This window comes from Siphateles boraxobius, unplaced genomic scaffold (genome assembly GCF_051911475.1).
Source record: "Siphateles boraxobius isolate OS27281-9 unplaced genomic scaffold, OSU_SipBor_1 252, whole genome shotgun sequence".
NCBI classification, from domain to species: Eukaryota; Metazoa; Chordata; class Actinopteri; order Cypriniformes; family Leuciscidae; genus Siphateles; species Siphateles boraxobius.
The window spans coordinates 12,501-30,955 of record NW_027508868.1 but is presented as its reverse complement, the minus strand read 5'-3'; the positions used below and the strand labels follow the sequence as shown (position 1 = coordinate 30,955).

At 40.9% G+C, this 18,455-nt stretch overlaps 2 protein-coding genes across 2 annotated transcripts in view; both read left to right on the top strand.

The window, feature by feature from the left end:
• The first annotated feature begins 1,387 nt into the window (after window positions 1-1,387).
• gpa33a (glycoprotein A33 (transmembrane), paralog a) lies at window positions 1,388-8,272 on the top strand. The gene is made up of 7 exons (XM_077243931.1): window positions 1,388-1,794; window positions 3,672-3,838; window positions 3,924-4,140; window positions 5,378-5,542; window positions 6,242-6,358; window positions 6,455-6,584; window positions 6,660-8,272. Exons 1-7 carry the CDS (start codon window positions 1,749-1,751, stop codon window positions 7,144-7,146), a joined length of 1,329 nt encoding a protein of 442 aa, XP_077100046.1. The 5' UTR covers window positions 1,388-1,748; the 3' UTR covers window positions 7,147-8,272.
• A 5,476-nt stretch (window positions 8,273-13,748) lies between these two features.
• Window positions 13,749-18,455, top strand: part of LOC143751367 (immunoglobulin-like domain-containing receptor 2) — a gene marked incomplete at its 3' end in the record, with an annotated part of 10,436 nt that continues 5,729 nt past the window's right edge. The window contains exons 1-2 of the mRNA XM_077243934.1: window positions 13,749-13,929; window positions 18,409-18,455. The exon at window positions 18,409-18,455 is cut by the window's right edge and continues 286 nt beyond it. Of these exons, the coding sequence (XP_077100049.1) occupies window positions 13,815-13,929; window positions 18,409-18,455 (162 nt within the window). The remainder of the gene's footprint in view (window positions 13,930-18,408) is intronic.

Genomic DNA, 18,455 nt, shown 5'->3' with positions numbered 1-18,455 from the left:
CATTCGCCAAGTTAAGATGATGTGTGAGTGAATCATCTGGAAATAAAGCAGGAATAAAACAGGACTCTAGCTATTCATTACATTATTTTCTATACTTTTTTCTAAATTGCAACTATCTAATATTGTGTATATAATAGTAAACATTGACTCAGGTAATATAAAGGGTCATGTTATTCTTGTAATATTTCTGTTTTATAGATTGATGACTGCACATTTAAATGTGATTCTGACCTTCAGCCACAAGAGGACGCTGTTGAGTTGCTTATGAATAATGCAAATCAGCTGCATAGTGTTGATTGGTCCAATGCTTATGAGTCTGACTAGTGGATTTGTCACCATTACTATCACTTTATTAAACCATCTGTGTGTGTGTGTGTGTGTGTGTGTGTGTGTGTGTGTGTGTGTGTGTGTGTGTGTGTGTGTGTGTGTGTGTGTGTGTGTGTGTGTGTGTGTGTGTGTGTGTGTGTGTGTGTGTGATGGGTAGTGTTAGTGTAAGGGGAGGGAATATACAGTTTGTACAGTATACAAATGTTTGAGCTTTATCCAGCTCTATCCTCGAGTCTCGCCGGGTGTTCCCCAGGGCTCTGTCCTGGGGCCGCTTCTGTTCATCATCTATCTGCTTCCTCTTGGCCATATCTTTCCTAAATATAACATACATTTCCACTGCTATGCGGATGACACCCAGCTCTACCTGTGCACCAAACCTACCACCTCTCTCCCGCCCACCTCCCTCTCTGATTGCCTAACGGGAATCAAATCCTGGTTCTCTTGCAACTTCCTCAAACTTAACAGTGACAAAACCGAGGTTCTCCTCATTGGCAGCAAATCCACATTGACTAAATTTGACAGTTTTTCTCTCATCATTAACAACTCCTGAGTTTCCCCCTCCCCTCAGGTCGAGTCTGGGAGTGATCCTCGATAGCACTCTTTCATTCCAAGCTCACATTATTAATGTCACTCGGTCCGCATACTTCCATTTACGTAACATTAATCGCCTCCGACCGTCTCTCTCAACTAGTACACCCATTCTCCTTCACACACTTGATTATTGTGATTCTCCTCTTGTTGGTCTTCCTCTCAAATCCATACATAAACTTCAACTGGTTCCGCAACATTGACTCGCTTTACATTTTTAAATTCCGCTTGAAAACACATATTTTTAAACTGGCATATCCCACGTGATCTCTCTTTCTAAAACTTTGTTTCCAATTGTTATGTATTCTGATTTTATGCACTGTAATTATAGTTGTTAATTTGATCGAATTTTTGAGTGCTCAGAAAGGCGCCTATAAATAAAATGTATTATTATTATTAAAAACCATTACGTTTATGGAGAGTCCCCATTAAGATAGCTAACTAAACGTGTGTGCGTGTGTGTGTGTGTGTTGCCACTCCCTCATCATATTCTTCTTGTTAAACCAGTTTCTCTGGATCTGATGCAAATCTGGTTGTTTTTCAGTATAATGGCGAGAAATGAGTTTCCAAGAGTTCACAAACAACATCTAACATTGATTCCACTCAACAAAAGTCATTACTTTATTGATTTGTATTAATTTGGGCTAGTTTTCTTCCTCATAAGTAGGTCACCGCCACAGTGCTGTGGTCTGTGTGGCTTTTCTAACATGAAACTGTGAGACACACACGGCATCAGGCAAGACGAGACTCGCCGGGGCGGGACTACACTGCTCCTGAGTTTCTGTGTGTTCGACTCGTTCAGTCGCTCTCACACCTGTGGCTCGATACGAGAGATGGCGGCGACACTGGGAATACTGGGCATTAGTCTGCTGTTCAGTGGTGAGTGAGCTTTAACCTGTTTGAATCTGTGAATATGTGTATTTATTTACTCATCGTCGTGAATCAGGCGATTCAGATTCATGTAGAGCTTCAGTCACACAGCAAATAAAGTAAGCATGAAGGATCACTTCAGGTTGGGTTGTGTTCGGTTGGTTAGTCTTCATGTGGTTATGAATGCAATATAATAATACAAGCTCATAATTAATCAACCACTCTCTTCCAGAATTAAGTGTCAGCCAGTAGTTATTCAACGTGATCAAGTGATTTATCTTTAGTCGTTCCACAGAACAGTAACTATTTCCTTCATCTCTGAGCCAACGCCCAAACAACACTACACACAAACACACAAACACACACACTCACACACACTCACACACACACACACACACACACACACACACACACACACACACACACACACACACACACACACACACACACAAACACACACACACACACACTCACACACACACACACACACACACACACACACACACTCACACGCACACACACACACACACACACACACACACACACACTCTACCAGCTCACCTGTTCCTCCGACAGCAATGGCGTGAATTCTAGAGTTTTGCTGACGTCTCCTGTTTCTCAGGTGTTTCCTCGAGTAAAAGACTCCATTAATATTACTCTATCCTTCCAGAGGAAATCTCAACAATATCTCAAATTGTCCACATTAATTTTATACTCGTACTGTTCATCAGCAACTGGCTCATTTGTGTCGGATTTATTCTCTTGATGAATTTAGGAGAAACATCTGAGACAAAGATAACACTAACATGAATATAAGGAGAACGCCATTAAGTCTCTTGATATGTGAAGTAACAACATTTGAGCAGTAAAAAATGTAATTCATTTACTTCATTTTCAACACAACTTTACATATGTTAGTCTATCCTCAGGCTGTTGGTCCTGTTACCGGTCAAAGGGTTTGGATTCATTAAGATATTTCTATAAGAGTCTCTTCTGCCGTGTTTATTTGATCAAAAATACAGTAAAACAGTGAAATATTATTACTGTATAATGTAAATCAGCTGTTTTCTATGTGAATATATAGTAAAGTGTAATTTATTCCTGTGATCAAAGCTGAATTTTCAGCATCATTACTCCAGTCTTCAGTGTCACATGATCCTTCAGAAATCACTATAATATGATGATTTGATGATCAAGAAACATTTATGATTATTATCGATGTTGAAACCATTTGTGCTGCTTCATATTTCTGTGGAAACCTTCATATATTTTAATTTTCAGAATTATTTGATGAATAGAAAGTTCAAAAGAACAGTATTTATAAAAAAAAAAATTTTTTTAATTTATAAATGTCTTTACTAATACTTTTATGACTATGTAATTCATCCTTGATGAATAAAAGTATTATTAAAAAAATTATGGCCGCAAACTTTTGAATGGTAATGTATCACAGTTTCCACAAAAATATTAGGAAGTAAAAACAGTTTTCAGCATTGAAAACGGTAGTGTGTGTGTGTGTGTGTGTGTGTGTGTGTGTGTGTGTGTGTGTGTGTGTGTGTGTGTGTGTGTGTGTGTGTGTGTGTGTGTGTGATGGGTAGGTTTAGGGATCGGGTTAGTGTGTGTGTGTGATGGGTAGGTTTAGGGGTCGGGTTAGTGTGTGTGTGTGTGTGTGTGTGTGTGTGTGTGTGTGTGTGTGTGATGGGTAGGTTTAGGGGTCGTGTTAGTGTGTGTGTGTGTGTGTGAGTGTGTGATGGGTAGGTTTAGGGGTCGGGCTAGTGTGTGTGTTATATGTAATAGGATGTCTTATACAAAGGTGTGTGAGTCTGATGTTTGTGCACTGTTAAATGTGATCTCACTATAGTTCCTCGAGTGTGTGTGTTTCACAGGAGTGCAGATCACTTCTTCGGTCTTGAGTGTAAATATCCCACAGAAAGTATATAAGATTGCCAGAGGTGATGATGTGACGATTCCCTGCAGTTTTACACCCCAGCCGGCGGGTCAGAACGTCCAGATCATATGGACAGCAGCTCCAGATGTGCAGGGAGATCCAGCGGTAACACTGGCATCAGCTTCATCCCTGATTCTAGAGCGCATATCCATGTGTGTTCATGTTGTGTGCTTGTACTGTTTTTTCACAGATCAGAGTCGTCACTTTCAACAGTCCCAATTCAATTAAAGTGCCGCCGAAATATAGAGGCCGGGTGACCCTAGATTACGATCTCAGTGGTGGAAAAGCAAATCTGATGCTCTTGAAAGTCACTAGCGCAGACACGCGCGTTCACGAGTGCAGAGTTGAGAATTTTGATAATACTGAAGATGACGGTGTGTCTACCACGACCAGTCTCATAGTCTTGGGTAAGACACACACACACACACACACATACACACACAGATCTGCTGGACACTTCAGAGATGCTTATGAATATTTGGAGAATTTCATCAAATTTCATAATTTGAAGATGTTATGCGACAGAAGGATTTTTCGTCGCAGTGATCAAATGTCTTCAATTATGAGGCATAATGTACATCCTGCCGGTTATTATCGCAAAACAAATTCGGACGGAGTGATCAGAACATGAATATTTGCCACATAATAAATAGTTAGACACGAAAATTGATTTGAGTTGAAATATTATTATTATTATTAAACGCAAACCTTCCGCGAAGAAAAACGGTTAGTGAGCGGCTTAGAGTCTAGACGAACAAACAAGTTAAAACAAGACAGACGTTTAAGGGATAATGTACAGTTGCGTCATTTTTCACAATTACTGTAAACAAAGAAATTAAATATTGATTTGACAAGAAAGCGTTTTAAAATCACCTGTTTATTATCTTATAAACCATTACAAATCAGTCGTTCTAGCAATGAGACGAACACTTCAACAGTATTACCGTAGGCCTGCTAACACTGGCTTGGCATTATTGACACAAATTTCATAATTCAATTCTATTTGAATAACAAGCTTACGATTCATTTCGATTTTGATCTCAATTCGATTCGGTTCTGTATTGATTTTTTGGGGATATGGCCTAAATTAGGTTCGAGAGTACGTCAACTACATTTACTTTCCTTCTGATGTTCATTGATGTTTATTTGCTGTAATTAGTAGTAAAGAGGAAGAGATGATCGGCCTGAACTGAGGCGCTACAGCGAAAATCGAGATATTTGAAACCTAACCCTAATTAATGAGAGCCTTTGGGTTAATTTAACAGTAAATAGTTGAGAGAGAGAGAGAGAGGGAGAGACTCAGTTGCTATTGATCTCGGAATGGCGACTGACCAATCAGAATCAAGCATTTCAGAGAGTCGTACATGCTACGATTTAATATTTGACTGTCGCCTTGCTTGCACTGGTTTTGTGTGTATTGTTTTATATTGTCTTTGCGTTTTCTTGATTATGGCATATTGTTTATTGGTTATTATCATATTGTTTCTTATTTATTTAAATTAAATGTTAGTTTGCACACAGCTATATGTGATGGTACGGTTAGGAGTGCTTCAGTTTTGCTATACCTTTGTATAGTGACAATAAAGACTGTTGAATGTTGACCCGTGTGAATAACACCTTGACCACGTTCCTGTTGTGTTCCAGTGGCTCCATCGACGCCCGTCTGCACGGTTGAAGGGACGCTGGAATACTCTCAGGACATCCGACTGAGATGCCGCTCGGATGAGGGAACGCCGACCCCGACCTACAAGTGGCAAAGCCGCGACACCACCAACAACCCTCGCCCGAACCCGCCCAAGACCACTGACAGTACGTGTGTCCGCGCGCACGTGTGTGTGTGTGTATGTGAGCTCAAGTACAAGCTTCAAGGGATAGCTCACCCAAAGATGAAATGATCCCATGATTTACTCTCCCTCAACTCATCCTAGGTGTATCTGACATTCTTCTCTCAGACGAACACAATCAGAGTTATATTACAAAATATCCCTGCTCTTCCAAGCTTTATAATGGCAGCAAATGGGCACGATTGTTTATTAAGTCAAACAAACTGGGCAACAATCAACAGCTCCTGCAACATTTGTCTTTAAATATTTTTTGCTCTTTCCTCTGCGCTTCCGCGTTATTCATTACGTCGAGCGCCGGGTCAAGTGTCACTCTTTAAATCGATGCTAGGCCGTCTGCCAGAAGCTACTTATTTTAGTCGATAAATTTTTTAATATGGATAGATGTACTTTTATGGACATCAAAAAAATGGTGCCCATTCATTCCCATTATAAAGCTTGGAAGAGCCAGGACATTCTTTAATAAAGCTCTGATTGTATTCGTTCGAAAGAAGAATGTCATATACACCTAGGATGACTTAAGGGAGAGTAAATCATGGGCTAATTTTCATTTTTTGGTGAACAATCCCTTTAAACCCAGTTTTCCTGCATCAAATATGTGTGTGTGTGTGTGTGTGTGTGTGTGTGTGTGTGTGTGTGTGTGTGTGTGTGTGTGTTCTCTCCTTAGTAAACGGAGTTTTGTCACTCTACAATATTACCAAAGAAACATCCGGTTTCTACACCTGCACGTCCACCAATGAAATCAGATCTGCAGCGTGTAACCTAACTCTGGCCGTCATGCCACGTAAGAACAGCAGCTTTTCCCGAAGACCTGATCAGCCGTGACTACAGTCCTGACTAACTAAACCAGCTGTTCTCTGTGTGTCTTAACTCCGGCTAGCGTCCATGAGCATGGCGACGATCGGCGGGTTCGTCGGAGCCGCTGTGGGCGTAGTGGTTGTCATTGGGATCATCTGCATCTGCTGCTACTGCTGTCGGAAGAAGGAGAAGCTTGAGGAATACTCCATGGGGTATGACAGCAGAACACCAACATCTCATCCAGCGCACCGCGCGGATGCTAACCTTTATTCTTCTGTGTTTGGCAGGACTCCTGAAGGAGGAGAGTTCACAGACAAGGATCCTGAGGGGAAAGAAAACGGTCCGGACGAACTCGTCAGCTACGAGGAAGAGCGTCGCGTGAAAAGCGCCGACAGACTTGATCCGCAGGACAACCGTAGCGAGAGGAGCTACGACCGGCGCAGCGACTACACCGACCGACGAGATGATTCCAGCGACCGGCGCGAGCGCTACGATCGAGATGATCGCTACGATGACCGCCGTGACCGCGACCGCTACAGTGATCGCAACGACCGCTACGATGACCACTACGATGACCGGCGAGGGCGTGACGATGACCGGCGAGGGCGTGACGATGACCGGCGAAGGCGTGACGATGACCGGCGAGGCCGAGACGATGACCGGCGAGGCCGAGACGATGACCACTACGACAGCGACCGCTACTCCGAGCGCTACGACAGCCGCGACAGACCTCCTAGCGTTCCGCCCAATAAACCCAAAGACCCGAGAATCTGAGTTCAGCGGACACTGATTCATTCCTCAGCCATGGAAGCCAATCATTACAAAAGATTCATGATCTGTTACATCATAATTATGACATAAAAATATTAATATTTAGATAGAAAAAAGTCGGAATTGACACTAAGTCAAGTTTTTGATTAAGATTTACCAAAGCATTGCAACAGCAAAAGTTTATCCTCATATTCTGAATATGAGATTTGATAGAATAAAAGGGTTTTAATAAATCTAGCGCTGGAGAAACAGCCGACACACACTCCTGTTGTGGGCGTTTAGTCCAGTGTGTGGCTGTCAAATGTGAATGTCCTGATAATGGATGAGGTGTTGATGTGCTGTATAGTTTGATTTCACTGCTGGTCATGTGTTCTGAAAGGCCATTACTGTTTTGATGTCTGAGTTTAAAAGGCCCTCTGCTCATATTTAATGGGTTTCTGTATTTTTAGGACTATTTTGTGTCTCTGTTGATGTTTCATCTGGGTTTTTCTTGAACTAATGTCCTTTTAACCTCTTAATATTCATATAGTAGGAATAAATATTGGTGAATATTTTTTCAGCCCTTTGCTTTATTTTTGTATTGTTTCAAAACAAAACATTCAAGCTTGTGTTGGTAGAATAACTGGTTTCTCCAAAGTTCCTCATGCAGCTGATTTAACATTCAGACTTCCATCTCACGAAGTGCCAAACTGTGAATCTGCACTGCAGTCGTCAGACGCGTAACTAACCCAAGCTCAGCCCAGCACTGGACATCTGTCGTCCGGCAGCTTCTCTGTACAGTACATCTGTTATTCATTGTTATGAAAACTGTCCCTGTTGTTCTTGATGCTTAAAGATGTCGGTCTGTGAGTTTTGCACCAGGCCATTTTAATTTAAAATGTTAGTAAATGTAATTATTCTTAAACATTAAATTTGGATCATGTCATGGGAAATGTATATGCATTTACCTGTATATGACATAAATGTATTGAACAACATAGAGAATATCATACATATTCTTTTTTATGATTTGATTTTTTTATTGTATGTATTGATTTGTACATTTATACTGTATGTTCTGATATTGTTTCCCATGTTGTTTATTTTCTAAGATGTTATATAACATTATTAAAGCCATGTTTTTACTCCAGTAATTTCTCAGTGTGATGGTATTTTAGAGACTGACTATCTGACTATCCAATACTGACATGATCTGTAAGAAAGCACAACTTTATTTACAAATTACAACCCTTAATTTGGGTTGTAATTTGTATTATTTATTTTATTTTATGGTTTTTTTAATAGTTGTGTGTGGATATGCCTTGCTGTAAAACTAATTGCCACCTGGGGGACATAAATAAAATTGAAGAAGAAGAGGTTTCTGTATATACAACACCCTTCAAGTGGTACTAAACGGCTATTGAACACTGAGCTCTTAAAGGGATAGTTCACCCTAAAATGAAAATTCATGTTGTGTAAAACCAGTAAGACTTTTGTTCATCTTCTGAAGACAAAGGAAGATCTTTTTGATCAAATCTGAGAGATTTCTGTCCCTCCATTGACAGCTATGCAACTACCACTTTCACACTTCAAAAAGTTTATAAACCGATGGTAAAACTTCTCGGGTTACGACTGCAACCCTTGTTTCCTGAGAAGGGAAAGAAACACTGCGTCAAAGACGACACTTTTGGGGAACGCCTCCAGCGTGACAGCGTCTGAAGCACCTGTGGAACTAGTCCAATCCCGCCATGACGTCATGTCACGGCGTATGCTGGAGCTACAAAGGGCAGTGTTAGCTCTGATAGGTCGAGGCAAGCCGTTCTCAGGCACTGCGGAGGCAAAGGGTTGCAGCGTCTCGTTCCCTTCTCAGGGATATAGTCGTAACCTGAGACATTCCCTTTCGAGGGAGCTTCCGATGCGTCGAAGACGACACTTTAAGGGAACTAAATACCCACTGCTTCACACTGACTAGCGCCTGTCCTGGTGTGAAGCTCAGGACGAGAGGATTGAGAGCCTGGCGAGGGCAGATCCAGGCTATAGTGTCTGATGAAGGTGTGCGAGGAGAACCAGCCAGCGGCATCACAGACCTCCCGACCTCCCAAACTGCACGCCTCATACGCCAAAGAAATGGCCTTCTACAATCCACCTGCTAATTGTCTGCTTAGAGACAGGGGAACCCTTCTTAGGTGACGACTTAGCCGGTCCGACTTCCTCCAACCCGAGGAGCTCGTAGGCCTCCAGGGCTCGGACAGGGCGTAAGAGGTGTAACCTTTCCTCGTCAGCCGACACATGTGGTGGAGGATGAAAGGCCTGCAGGATAGCAGGCCGTACCGCATTTGATGGCAGGTTGGGCATGTCGGCTGGAGAATGGCCTTTACCCTCCCAGGAGCAACTCGAGGCAAGAGCGAGAAATAGAGTGAGCCTGCAGGTCCCGACTCTTTTGATGGATGTTATAACGAGCAGAAATGCCACTTTGAAAGCAGGAAACTTCTCCGACACCTCGTCAATGGGTCCGAAGGATGCCAGGCATGACCCTTCCAGGTCCCAAATCAGGAACCCTGGCTTGAAGATCATCTCATTCTAGATCTCAGTGCTGACTGTTGCTCCACCTCCTAAAACCTCTGGACGACAGTATTCACGGTGTCGCCAAAGAGGCCAGAAGGTGAAAGATTGATAACATTTACATGTAGTCATTTAGGAGACGCCTTTGTCCAAAGCGACTTGCAAATGAGGAATACAGCAAGCGAGTCATCATGAAGAGGCAAAAACAACGCAAGAAGTGCTCAAAATATAAAGTTCATGCATTGCTTAGGGTATTAAAGGTTTTCTGTTAGAACGGTGTTGTGTTAGCGACCGCTAAGTTAATAACTAATGATCTTTGCAACGGAAGTGAATCAATCAAAACAAACTTTATCTGGACAATAACTTTATTCTAGATCTGCTGTAAAGCCTAAACAATCTCTGTTACTGTAATCTCCTATTATCACTGTAAAGCTGCTGTGAAACTCCCTATAGTTAAAGCGCTGTATAAATGAAGGAGACTCGACTCTATTCTTGTGTTACGCGGCGCGTTGGAGCTTCAGCGTGAGGTTTGTTCTCGCACATCAAGCTGGTTTGGTTGAGGTTCTGTTTTGTTCGCTCTTCAATGTTTCTTCAATGTTTATATGTGAATAAAACCCTAAATTCAATCTGTTCATCATATAAAGCGATCAAGTCCCTTCAGAAAATTTGGAATAAACCGCACAAATCATATCAGTTTTACGATCTCTATGGACTTCTTGAAGCATCAAAGTGGTAGTTGCCTAGCTGTCAATGGAAGGACAGAAAGATAAGATTTCCTCAAAAAGATCTTTATTTGTGCTCTGGAGAATGTCTTACGGGTTTGGAACGACATGAGGGTGAACAAAGGATGACAGAATTTTCCTTTTGGGTGAATTATCCCTTTTAACATGGTTTTGGGCCCCTGGAAGTGAGGCTGAATTAAAAAGAATACATTTAAAAATATATATATTTTATCTAATTACAAAATATGAAACAACAACATGGCTGAATAATATTTCCTTGTTATGAGTACAGATCAAATCTACCATCATTACATAGTGTTTTTACCAAAGTGGCTTACATTTACGGTCAAAAATAGTATACGTATTTTACTGGTTCAAAGCCCGTATGACCCTTGTGTTTAATCAATAGATAGTGTAAAAAACAAACATATTTTAAGAAAAACAAATAAACAACAAGTGAGTTTTGTAGCTTTAGACTATCACGATGGTCTTTGACCTTTTGACCGGTTACTGTGGATTTGTAAAAGCCGTTCATGTAACGGGATGGGCCACATGTGGGTATTATCTGGCACATACGGCCTAGATGTGGCATGGCTGAACAGATATCGGCCAAATTGTGACCATATTTGTTATGCCATAACTTTAAAATCTGCGGGAAATGCTCTTTTGGTTCACAACTCATTTTGAGGTATATGGCCCCGATAACAACGAACACAGGAGAACCATGTGGTTGAGCTAATGCACTCAGTGATAAACACAGACTTGTGGTAAACATTTGGCTTATACATGGAAAAATACAGGAATCCCGAAATCAAACACCTCAGGTTGCTTTGCATCTTCCCTCCTATTGGTGGACTGACACTACGGCGCGAATTTGACGGCGACGCGGAGACGCGGGCGCCATTTACTGCTTTCCTCACGACTGTGTTCATTCAGGTAAGTGATGTTTTGGCACTTTAAAGTCATATCATTGAAATATGCAGCATTATGTGTGTCTATATTGCGTGTTATTAAGCGTTTAGTTATGGGGTTCATTGAGGAAGCTAATATTTTCCTCAGTTTACCGCAAGTTTACCAACAAGAATAAAATACGTGTGCATATTTAACTCTGAAATGATATTCGACCAAGACTTTTTCTCGTGACTTTTCCCTCTTTAAAATTAAGTTGTAGATGTTGTCACAATACCAAAATAATGACTTTCGATACAATACCTGATTAAAATACCTCGTTAACATGAACTAATAATGCACTGCATATTAATACAGCATGTGTTATGTGTTATATGTGTTAATGTTAATTTCAACACTTTATATTTATATTTACTAATACATTCAAATCAGAAATTGTAACGTAAGTATGCACTGTGAACTAACATGAACAAACAATGAACCACTGTATTTCTATTAACTAATGTTATCAAAGATTACCAAATACAGTAAGAAATGTAGGCTATCACTTATGGTTAGTTCATGTTAGTTAATACATTAAGTAAAATGTTTGTTAACAAATAAAACCTTATTGTAAAGTGTTATCAATTGTAAATTAATTTAATCTAATTTTATTCAAATTATTTTAATGCCTTGCTTTTTGACCAGTCTCTCCCCTTTATTTAAAATAAATTAATAATTACAATCGTGCAGAGATGTTTGCAACAATCACATTATCAATTATGTTAACATTCTCTAACCTTTCACAAATACGAACCCCAACCTGTCATAACCTGTGGGTCCCGAATTCTTATTTCATGATTTGAGTACTTTAATAGTTTTTTTTAAAATAAAATTGTTTGATCACAAAACAGTTTTTAGTTTATTTTATCTTTGTTATTAAAATAAGCAAAGATGCTAATAATTATATTAAATCGTTAAAGTTTCAATAGTCCTCAGCTATCCGTATATGTTTAAACACAATAATGCAAAATTTCTAATGATAGAGATTATTATTGCTATTATTGCTGTGGTATATTGTCATACCGCCCAGCCCTAATGTGCGGTACGGGTGGGCAATGACAAGATTTTCCATATTACAAACCTAGAAAATGGTTTCAGATGGAGTAAGTGATAGTTTATAGTTCATTTTTGAATATAACAACATTTTCATTTTAGGTTGGTCTATTTAAATGTATATTTCAAACACTTACACAATAGGTTGTTCCCCATCAGATCACCTATCTGGGTCTGGTTAGTGGCTTGACCTGAAAGACACCGTGTGGAAAGAGCTGAAAGCCACTTTTACTGTGGCACGTGTTATGAATTAGACTAGTTGAACATAACATTAATACACACTTTAAAACATGACTTTTGGTGTAAAAAATTATTATATTATTAATATTTATTCTTAAAAAATGTTTTCAACTGAATTCTACCTAAATTATTAAGTACAACTGAGTAGCTGTAATTATATTATGAAATGTTTTCAACTGAATACTACTGTAATTATTAAATTCAACTGTGTTTCTGTAATTATATTTATTTTTATTAAATGTTTTTAACTGAATACTACTGTAATTATTAACTACAACGTTTAGCTGTAATTATTTAAACACTTGTCAAAAGTAATTTTTTTTGAGTACATTTGTTGTTGAGTGTTTCATTTACCTTTGAGTTAATAAGACTTGTACACACTGTCAGCTGCATGTGGGCCACATAGGGACCATTTTATCAGAACTCAACCAAACTAAAATGGCATACAAGGCTCCCATATGGGCCATGTGAAATCGTATCATTTGGCTCATGCTTGGTGGAGTTATGGTACTCCTTTGGTTCGCTTCTGGCAAAGGAGATGTGGGCCATATCTGGGCCGGCAAACGCAATCTAATATGGTGATCTAATCTTTATCTGGACCAAATCTGTGCCAAAAGAAATTTGCTGACTACAGGTTGTTGTTTTTTTTTGGGGGGGGGGGGGGGGGGGGGGGGGGGGTTATTTAGATTTGTATAGTTAATGTATTTGTATATAATAATGAATTATATATATATATATATATATATATATATATATATAATAATGAATTATATTATATATATATATATATATAATAATGAATTATATTATATATATATATATATATATATATATATGTGTGTGTGTGTGTGTGTGTTTTAATTACTCTGATTTCTTTTGATTATTTTAATTTCTTCTATGTAAAGCACTTTGAATCACCACCGTGTATGAATTGTGCTATATAAATAAACTTGCCTTGCCTTGCATATATATATATATATATATATATATATATATATATATATATATATATATATATATATATATATAAAGAAAGTGTGTCATTTTGTTGAAAATAAAACCCCTCCTTGAAAGTCCTCGGTAACGCGCTCTTGAGGGCGGCGCGCGCCTCCGTTCCCTGCCTTAGACCCGTTACTCACGAGACGCAGAACAGACGGACGGAAAATGAAGCGAAAAACACGAGGAAAACACGGTCGCAGTTCTGCTATGGGTCACGAAACGGAACGATTTAGAAGGATTTCACTCGTCAGATGTTGGATTTCACTCGTGGCGTTCACAGGTGCGTCACTTTCTGCAACAGCGGTTGTTTTCACTCTTCACACTGTTTACAGTCCAGTAACTCCGCTAACTCTGCTTTGATTCGGGAATCTTTTATATACATTTAGTGAAATTAAAGCGGCTTTTAGAAGCTGTACTGTAAATATGACGCACTGAAGCCTGATATTTATCAGCACATTCACTTCATGTGATTCACGTTCATTTTAAAGTTTATTTTGGTTTATTTGGTAAGTTGGTCCGTGAGCGAAATACAGGAGATGAATATTGCATCTGCATTCACTGTTTTACATAAATCAGCATTAGATGATCATCTTCAGTAGTTGAAATAGTTAAAGCTGTTTTATCAGTTGTTTGATTACCATGGGAACTGTGTAAAACTGCTTACAAAGCAGTACCTCAGTGTTTGTGTGGGGGTTTCTGAGCTTAACTAGTGTAATGATGTGGATTGATGTCTAACTAAAGCCTCTGTAATCAGGAGCAGAGCTGTAACAGACCTGAGCCTGAGATTCAGTCAAATCAGTGCCAACAGTTACGGTTACAGCTCAGGTCTGTTACGGTTACAGCTCAGGTCTGTTACAGTTACAGCTGAGGTCTGTTACGATTACAGCTCAGGTCTGTTACGGTTACAGCTCAGGTCTGTTACGGTTACAGCTCAGGTCTGTTACAGTTACAGTTCAGGTCTGTTACAGTTACAGCTGAGCTCTGTTACGGTTACAGCTCAGGTCTGTTACGGTTACAGCTCAGGTCTGTTACAGTTACAGTTCAGGTCTGTTACAGTTACAGCTGAGCTCTGTTACGATTACAGCTCAGGTCTGTTACGGTTACAGCTCAGGTCTGTTACGGTTACAGCTCAGGTCTGTTACAGTTACAGCTCAGGTCTGTTACGGTTACAGCTCAGGTCTGTTACGGTTACAGCTCAGGTCTGTTAAGGTTACAGCTCAGGTCAGTTACAGTTACAGCTCAGCTCAGTTACAGTTACAGCTGAGGTCTGTTACGGTTACAGCTCAGGTCAGTTACGGTTACAGCTGAGGTCTGTTACTGTTACAGCTCAGGTCTGTTACAGTTACAGCTGAGGTCTGTTACGGTTACACCTCAGGTCAGTTACAGTTACAGCTGAGGTCTGTTACGGTTACAGCTCAGGTCTGTTACGGTTACAGCTGAGGTCAGTTACGGTTACAGCTCAGGTCTGTTACGGTTACAGCTCAGGTCAGTTACGGTTACAGCTCAGGTCTGTTACGGTGACAGCTGAGGTCTGTTACTGTTACACCTCAGGTCAGTTACAGTTACAGCTGAGGTCTGTTACGGTTACAGCTCAGGTCTGTTACGGTTACAGCTGAGGTCAGTTACGGTTACAGCTCAGGTCTGTTACGGTTACAGCTGAGGTCAGTTACGGTTACAGCTCAGGTCTGTTACGGTGACAGCTGAGGTCTGTTACGGTTACAGCTCAGGTCTGTTACAGTTACAGCTCAGGTCTGTTACGGTTACAGCTCAGGTCAGTTACGGTTACAGCTCAGGTCAGTTACAGTTACAGCTCAGGTCTGTTATGGTTACAGCTCAGGTCTGTTACAGTTACAGCTGAGGTCTGTTACGGTTACAGCTCAGGTCTGTTACTGTTACAGCTCAGGTCAGGTCTGTTACGGTTACAGCTCAGGTCTGTTACAGTTACAGCTCAGGTCTGTTACAGTTACAGCTCAGGTCTGTTACGGTTACAGCTCAGGTCAGTTACAGTTACAGCTCAGGTCTGTTACGGTTACAGCTCAGGTCTGTTACGGTTACAGCTCAGGTCTGTTACGGTTACAGCTCAGGTCAGTTACAGTTACAGCTCAGGTCTGTTACGGTTACAGCTCAGGTCTGTTACGGTTACAGCTCATGTCAGTTACAGTTACAGCTCAGGTCAGTTACGGTTACAGCTCAGGTCAGTTACAGTTACAGCTCAGGTCAGTTACGGTTACAGCTCAGGTCTGTTACAGTTACAGCTCAGGTCAGTTACAGTTACAGCTCAGGTCTGTTACGGTTACAGCTCAGGTCAGTTACAGTTACAGCTCAGGTCAGTTACGGTTACAGCTCATGTCTGTTACGGTTACAGCTCAGGTCAGTTACAGTTACAGCTCAGGTCAGTTACGGTTACAGCTCAGGTCTGTTACGGTTACAGCTCAGGTCAGTTACAGTTACAGCTCAGGTCTGTTACGGTTACAGCTCAGGTCTGTTACGGTTACAGCTCAGGTCTGTTACAGTTACAGCTCATGTCTGTTACTGTTACACCTCAGGTCAGTTACGGTTACAGCTCAGGTCTGTTACAGTTACAGCTGAGGTCTGTTACGGTTACAGCTCAGGTCTGTTACGGTTACAGCTCAGGTCAGTTACGGTTACAGCTGAGGTCTGTTACGGTTACACCTCAGGTCAGTTACGGTTACAGCTGAGGTCTGTTACGGTTACAGCTCAGGTCAGTTACGGTTACAGCTCAGGTGTGTTACGGTTACAGCTCAGGTCTGTTACCGTTACAGCTCAGGTCTGTTACGGTTACATCTCAGGTCTGTTACAGTTACAGCTCAGGTCAGTTACGGTTACAGCTCAGGTCTGTTACGGTTACAGCTCAGGTCTGTTACGGTGACAGCTCAGGTCAGTTACAGTTACAGCTCAGGTCAGTTACGGTTACACCTCAGGTCTGTTACAGTTACAGCTCAGGTCTGTTACGGTTACAGCTCAGGTCTGTTACCGTTACAGCTCAGGTCTGTTACGGTTACATCTCAGGTCTGTTACAGTTACAGCTCAGGTCAGTTACGGTTACAGCTCAGGTCTGTTACGGTTACAGCTCAGGTCTGTTACGGTGACAGCTCAGGTCAGTTACAGTTACAGCTCAGGTCTGTTACGGTTACATCTCAGGTCTGTTACAGTTACAGCTCAGGTCAGTTACGGTTACAGCTCAGGTCTGTTACGGTTACAGCTCAGGTCTGTTACGGTGACAGCTCAGGTCAGTTACAGTTACAGCTCAGGTCAGTTACGGTTACAGCTCAGGTCTGTTACAGTTACAGCTCAGGTCAGTTACAGTTACAGCTGAGGTCTGTTACAGTTACAGCTCAGGTCAGTTACGGTTACAGCTCAGGTCTGTTACGGTTACAGCTCAGGTCAGTTACAGTTACAGCAGAGGTCTGTTACAGTTACAGTTACAGCTCAGGTCTGTTACGGTTACAGCTCAGGTCTGTTACAGTTACAGCTGAGGTCTGTTACAGTTACAGCTCAGGTCAGTTACAGCTGAGGTCTGTTACAGTTACAGCTCAGGTCAGTTACGGTTACAGCTCAGGTCAGTTACAGCTGAGGTCTGTTACAGTTACAGTTACAGCTCAGGTCTGTTACAGTTACAGCTCAGGTCAGTTACAGTTACAGCTCAGGTCTGTTACAGTTACAGCTCAGGTCAGTTACAGTTACAGCTCAGGTCTGTTACACCACATTGGACCAGTGTTTATACCTGTTTTACTGTGAGAAATTATATTCCTATCTCTCCTTACACGTTATCCCATCACATTACTTTTGAGACTTCACTTCTATTTAATAATTACGCCTGAAACTGTAATTTCAGAATACATGACACTATTATAATCTGTATTTTGTTACAGAACAAGTTTCCACAACAGTTTAATTTGATGAACTACAGAGTTTTAGAACATTAAAAGCCTCTACAGTAAAAAACTAAACAAAAAACATAACCTAAATCTAAAACCCTTTCTCATCAAACACATGGTCTACTCCCTTACTAATGAACACTCCCTGCCTGCTGCTGTCTTACTCTCGTCTGTCTGTCTGTCTATCTGTCTGTCTGTCTGTCTGTCTGTCTGTCTGTCTGTCTGTCTGTCTGTCTGTCTGTCTGTCTGTCTGTCTGTCTGTCTGAATCCCACAGGTCATATTTAAACCAGCTGTTTCTGGGTGTGTGTTTGTTTATAAACCCAGCACAATCTGAGTGACGCTCTTCTGTTGACTGACTAGAATGATAGCAGATATTCAGAAGCTCAGAGGAAACGTGTGTGTGTGTGTTTGTGTGTGTGTGTGTGGGCAGCATATGGAATGTGTTTGTTCATAGTTTGAGTATCTATTTTCAAATGTTCACCTTGTTCATGTCATGAGGAGTCAAATTTTTGTCATTGTGGTCCATTTGAACATGTAATCTCTGTGATGAACTGATAAAGCGGCAGAGGATAATATCCCTCCCTACATTTATTCTCATTGAATATCTTGTTTCCCTAAATAAATATGTCACATAATGGAAGATAAATATGTTGCGGCCACCGTTTCACATTCACTAACTGAAGTCTAACAACTGTTGGTGACTAAATGTGTTTAAGCAAGCAGTGTGTGCTGAATCAGCCGCTCTCAGTAATGATGATAATGACAGTAGACAGAAACACACACTCCACGTCTCAGTTTCTGTGGTTTATTTGTGATATATGCTCATGTTCTACATGTGTCTCTCTTGTCTCGATGTCAGCGGTGTCGCAGGGTGAGGCTGTCCAGGTCTCGGTTCGTGACGAGCGG

Bases quoted from the DNA above. Each gene is read 5' to 3' on its own strand.
- gpa33a (XM_077243931.1), top strand. From the start codon at position 1,749: ATGGCGGCGACACTGGGAATACTGGGCATTAGTCTGCTGTTCAGTG. The intron at 5,543-6,241 runs GTACGTGTGTCC...TTCTCTCCTTAG, and splicing joins CCCGCCCAAGACCACTGACA to TAAACGGAGTTTTGTCACTC. The intron at 6,585-6,659 runs GTATGACAGCAG...TGTGTTTGGCAG, and splicing joins CTTGAGGAATACTCCATGGG to GACTCCTGAAGGAGGAGAGT.